The sequence below is a fragment of the Galeopterus variegatus genome, unplaced genomic scaffold (genome assembly GCF_000696425.1).
Source record: "Galeopterus variegatus unplaced genomic scaffold, G_variegatus-3.0.2 Scaffold3726, whole genome shotgun sequence".
In the NCBI taxonomy this organism is placed as follows: domain Eukaryota; kingdom Metazoa; phylum Chordata; class Mammalia; order Dermoptera; family Cynocephalidae; genus Galeopterus; species Galeopterus variegatus.
The window spans coordinates 107,698-113,371 of NW_007729837.1; the positions used below are offsets into that span (position 1 = coordinate 107,698).

Below are 5,674 nucleotides of genomic sequence, written 5' to 3' on the forward strand. Positions count from 1 at the left end.
GGACAAGATGATGTAGAAGATGAAGCCCACAGTGGCAGATAATCCACATCAATTTGCAAGGAAAAAAAATTAATCTTGTTCAAGCCCTAATTAAAGAGGACTGATGATTAACAACAGGAACACAGACGTCTCAGTTGGTTCAGCTTACACAATTCTGACCGAACAATTACAGCTGAACAAACCTTCTGCTCGATGGGTGCCAAAACTGTTGCATCCAGATCAGCTGCAGACAAGAGCAGAGCTGTCAATGGAAATTTTAAACCAGTGGGATCAAGATCCTGAAGCATTTCTTCAAAGAACTGTAAGTGGAGCTGAAACATGGCTTTACCAGTACGATCCTGAAGACAAAGCACAGTGGAGCCGTGGCCACCAAGAGGGGGAAGCAAAAGCAGACAGGTCAAGAGCAAAGGGCATGGCAGCGGTTTTTTGGGATGCTCAAGGCATTTTGCTTGTTGACTTTCTGGAGGGCCGGAGAATCATAACATCTGCTCACTGCAAGAGTGTTTTGAGAAAGTCAGTTTTAGTAGAAAAACACTTGGGAAAGGTTCATGAGAGAGTCCTTCTCTACCACGACAATGCTCCTGCTCATTCCTCTCCTAACAAGGGCAATTTTGCACAAGTTTCAGTGGGAATCATTAGGCATCCACCTTACAGTCCTGATTTGGTGCCTTCTGACTTCTCTTCGTTTCCTAATCTTAAAAAATCTTTAAGGGACCCCCATTTTTCTTCAGTTAATAATGTAAAAAGACTGCATTGACATGGTTAAATTCTCAGGACCCTCAGTTCTTTAGGGATAGACTAAGTGGCTGGTATCATCACTTACAAAAGTGTCTTAAACTTGATGGAGCTTATGTTGAAAAATAAAGTTTGTTTTTATTTTTGTCTTTAGTTCTATTTTTCCACAAACTTTCTGAAGTCCCCTTGTATATATTGGTGCTATTATTGTTATTGTTGTTGGTTTTATTTCATCTTGACGAGGAGGCTTCTAAAATAAACAGAATTCAGAGATGCAAGAAGCAGCATCTGCTATAAGCATAAGTAGATATAACTTGAGGTCACCTCAGACAGGAAACCAAAAATAGCAAATGCCCCATAGGTCAGCCATAGCTAGGTTCCAGATAAAGTAATAGTCCTTTAAAATTCCTTTCTTAACTGTTCACATGGCTGCAGGGTTTCGAGGAACCTATTTTAAATTGTTTACTGTTAACATAAAAAATAACAAGTAGAACTAAAAAGCAAGTAGACGTGGGTTGAGTTTATTCTCTTCACTTAGATCTTGCATACAAATGGTTTTTTCAAGGAGGCTGGTCTCCAGCCTTCGTGGCTGTTGCATCTGTTGTCCTTTGCTAAGAGTGTGAAAAAAGGGGGGTGAGGGAACAGTTTGACCATCACAATTTGTGGGGATAAGGTCAGAAGAGGAAAGCCGTGCCACACAGTCTGGAAAGGCGGTGGGGTGGCCGCTTCTTGTGAAAAGGCTCTAGATGAAGAATGGAAATGACTTCTCTCTATGTGGGGGGCGGGGGCGGTTATTGAATTCATTTCCTGTTGCTATAACCTAGGTTGATTGTATCACTCTTATGAAGAGAGATAGAAAATACCAGATTCTTCCCGTCCAATTTATCTTACTCAAAGGTCCTTGGGTTTCCAACAATCTTTATTAAGAATTTCTGGTTGTCTAGTAATCATTTTCAAATACGTCAGTATTTCTTAACATTAGCTGGCTTACTCCTACACTTGGCCCAAAACAAGAGTGGGCATTGTGTTCCTTTTTCCCTTTAGAGAGGTGATTGCTTGTTGCATAATTTTTTTTTTCTGCCCAAATGTGTTGTTGCTTGTAGATGTTTAGAAGGCCTAATGCAGGACCTGGCCTGCCTTAGTCATCGCTTAGTAAGTGCTGGCCTTGGCTTTAACTAAAGTTAATTGCTTAGTAACTGCTGGGCTCCCCGCTTTAACTACAGTTAATTGCCCTGATTAGATCGAGGAGATTAGCTATCTCTTTCCAGGTGAGAGGTATTGCAGGCTGATGAGCGCAGGTGACCTATCCAGCTCTTAAGGAGGAGGAGTAGAGAACAGGCTGCTATGACCTCGCCCACCTGGCTGAGCTGGCACCCTCTTAACTACCTGCTCACCCCGGCTAGGGAGGACCTTACCTGGGAGTAGTTGGGTAAAGAAGCCACACCCTTGCTCCTGCCTCCTTCTGGCCTGTTAGTCACAGCTGTGCAGCCAGGAAGAGACTTTTCACAGCTGGCTTCTTCTAGGCCACCAAAGGAAAAGACCCGACTTCCGGGGCCAAGGATGGGAAGAGCCTCCTCAGCGGGTTGGCCACTGGGGAGTCCAGTTGGTCGCAGCACCGGCAGCGGCGCCTGCAGGACCATGGCAAGGAGAGGAAGGAGCTTTTCTCCACTACCGCCTCCCAGGTATGGGGGTGCTCCCAACACCCCCTGGGAATGCCCATGTGGCCACTGTGGAGCACTGTGGGGGGTTGGCCTGGTTGGTTTAATTGCTTGCTCTTTGGTTGCTTTGGTTTGTATTTTGCTTGTCTCTTCTGTGGTCCCTTTTCCCTGCCCAGCATTTCTCTAAGTAGGGGCCAGAAAAGGCAAGCCTCTGGCAGTGTTCCCAGAAGGTGAGTCTGGGAGGAAGTTGGTTTGGGAACCCTTGCCTGCTAGTCCTTCCCTTTGGTTAACAGTGCATGTCAGCCTGTCACAGCTCTCTGAGACCTGGTTCCCTCGGTTTAACCCACAGTGACAAGACTGACTTGATGGAAAAATCCTTTTCTCCTGCACCACCCGACACCAGCTGCCTGGATTGCTGCGCTGAGGGCCACTTGCTCACAGTGTGGCTCTGTAGCCCAGACCCTTCCTGTGCTGAGCCTTAGGTGCTTGAGACTTCCCCGCTAGGGAATGTGGCTCAGGGTCTGCTCTTTCTGGCAGTATAAGCTGCTTCTGTTTCCAGATAGTCTGGACAGAAGGTAGAAGTCCAAGGGATTTACTGGTTCTCTTGCCCAAGTCGCTGTCTTGACCATTCATCTCATAACTGGGGTTACCTGCTTATTTTAAAGGCATTTATGTCAGTTAACAGTCCAGTAGTGATTCTAGTTTGGTGGTAACAGATCTTAAGGCCCAGATGTCACGTTGTTCTGTTCTGGCACTTTAGGATTAAAGATGACCTGGAGTCCAGCCATGGCCCCATAGGTCTGAGGTTCCTGTTTTTTGCTGTTGAACCTCTCCTGCTCCCCAAGGGAGTGCTTAGAGGAGCATCAGGAACCCCAGGGGTGGCAGAGAGCACTCTGCCAGTGCCCCAGGCCTTGGTTATGTCTGAATGTGCATGTAGTCATTGTGGTGGCTGACACTTGGTACCACAGGGAGTTAGAGACAGTGCAGCTGCAGACTGTCCAGCTGTTCTTGGGTCTCCGTCTTTATGCCTGGCCAGCTGCCTCAGTTTTTCACTCTCTCGGTGCCCACTTCCCGGCAGAGATGATGGCTGGTGGGTGGGGTAGAAATATTCATTCATTTGTTCATTTGTCCAGGGGGACAGGCTTGACCCTGGCCGACCTGGCTTCACATCCAAGTTCCACCCCTTGCCAGCCCTCTGACCTTGGGCAAGGTATTTAGTGACTTCCAATCAGTCTCCACAGTTGTGAAATGGGATAAATAATAGCATCTCACATGGTTTGGGGGAGGATGAAGTGAGAGAGGACCTGTAACACTGAGCACAGTTCCTGGCCCACAGTGGGCACTCACTAACTGGCATTTGTTATGCCTGGCCTGTTGTCAAGGCAGGTTTGCATCCTGAGTCCCATCAGCTGTGACAAGGAGGGGCCCTCAGTGGAGCCTGTGAGTGGATGAGTGGAGCAGTCTCCGGGAAGGGGCTGTCAGGGGAGCAGGTGCCCCGCTCCACCAGGGCGAGCTAAGTGCTGCCCCACAGCTCCGAGCTCTCCTCCAGACTGCAGCCACCAAGGGCCTCCAGGGCGCTGCAGCCTAGATACCTGCAGTGTGCGTCCCAGCTGACATGTCCCCGCTTTGCTGGCCACAGTGTGCAGAGAAGAAGCAGGAAGCTGGTGGCCCGGAGGCAGAGTCCTGCGCAGAGTTCCACATGGAGCCAGTGGAGCCGCTGACACGGGCTTTCGCAGCAGGCCCAGAAGGCGGCGGGGCCAACCCCGAGCGGCCCTTTATCGTGCTGGGGCAGGAGGAGTACGGAGAACACCACTCGTCCATCATGCACTGCAGGTGGGTTTGGGCCTGGGCCGGTGGAGAAAGTGCTGGGAAGCCTGGATTTTCAGGCCGTGTAGGTGGAGCTGTAGTCAGTAGGAGGATGAGGGAGAAAGGTGAAGGGATGGTCCCTGCAGGGCCATGGCCACCCCTGCAGAGTCAGCTGCCCCTCCGGGACCTTGCTTGCAACTGCCATTGAACTGCTCAGCCTCTCTGCCCTCTCTATTTCTCTGAGTTTTAGGAACAGGTTACCCTTTATTTTAATCCCTAAGACTCAATCTTAATTTGCTTTATGTTGGTACTTTTAGGTAAATGTTTACCACTTACAAGTTTTTACTTAAACACAGTAAAAGCATGGCCTTTCAAGAAAAAACTCAGAGTAATGTTCAGGGGGTAGGTGGGTTTCTTGTTTTGACGGCCCTGATGCTCTCTCAGGGGCTCTTGAGCTGTTCTGGAGTTAGACACAGGAAATCTAAATAGATTAACTCTCCACAGACTGCACGTGCCCCAGGGCAGGCACCGCTAGTCTTGCCCACTGTCCTGTCCCCGGTGTTTCCCACAGAGCTCAGCATATGATTAGGGCTTAGTAAGCATTTCTGGATGAATGAATGAATGAATATTTCTAGAAATAGTCTACACCTGTCTTTTGTGAGTAGGCCTTTCGGGATTATTTTTCAGTACAGTAGGAAAGTCAGAAAAGAAAAGCGATCATTGGGTGTCAGTGAAGAGGAAGACAGATGAGGCCAGCATGCTGACGGCCCTTTTTCTTTCATCTCAGGGTGGATTGCTCCGGGAGGAGGGTGGCCAGCCTAGATGTAGATGGGGTCATCAAGGTATGGTCCTTCAACCCCATCATGCAGACCAAAGCATCATCCATCTCCAAGTCGCCGCTGCTCTCTTTAGAATGGGCCACCAAGCGGGACAGACTGGTGAGTGACGTTTGGCTTGTAGCACTTGCTTTGCAGTGTAAGTTGAAGGATTTCCTGGGGCTCTCTACAGGCTTAGCTGAGGCAGCCAAGCCACATCCCTCCCTTATCCGGGACTGGCTCAGCAGTCTCCTGTTTTGGGGTAGCAGTGAGGCTACTGGATTAACAAGAATTGAAATGAGCCGCTTGGGGACCTGGAGTACATGTTCCTGTCAGAGGGCGGGGGCTTCTTCCTGTCTGGTGGTCTTCACCGAGAGACCTGCTGACCTCCCCATCCGACACATTTAACCACATTCTCAGCTGTGCCCCTGCTGTGCAGAGCCCTCCCATGCCAGTTCCCAAGAGAGCTGCCTATCCTGTGGGGTGGCGACAGGTCACGTTGCCCCCAGGAATAGTGCAGTGATCTTCTTCTCTGGACTTTAATGTTTGAGACAGGAATTGTAGTTAATGAGGTAAAACTGATTTATGGTTTTTTTCTTTCATTCTGTTTTACAGGGATCATGCCATTTAGTCCAAGGGGCAAACCCTGTTTTTCTTTTT

General features: G+C 48.9%; 1 protein-coding gene across 1 annotated transcript in view; it reads left to right on the top strand.

Annotated features, from left to right (window-relative positions):
• Nucleotides 1-5,674, top strand: part of WDR91 (WD repeat domain 91) — a 36,685-nt gene that overhangs the window by 19,227 nt on the left and 11,784 nt on the right. Inside the window, exons 6-8 of the mRNA XM_008585820.1 lie at nt 2,259-2,417; nt 4,033-4,226; nt 4,987-5,137. Of these exons, the coding sequence (XP_008584042.1) occupies nt 2,259-2,417; nt 4,033-4,226; nt 4,987-5,137 (504 nt within the window). The remainder of the gene's footprint in view (nt 1-2,258; nt 2,418-4,032; nt 4,227-4,986; nt 5,138-5,674) is intronic.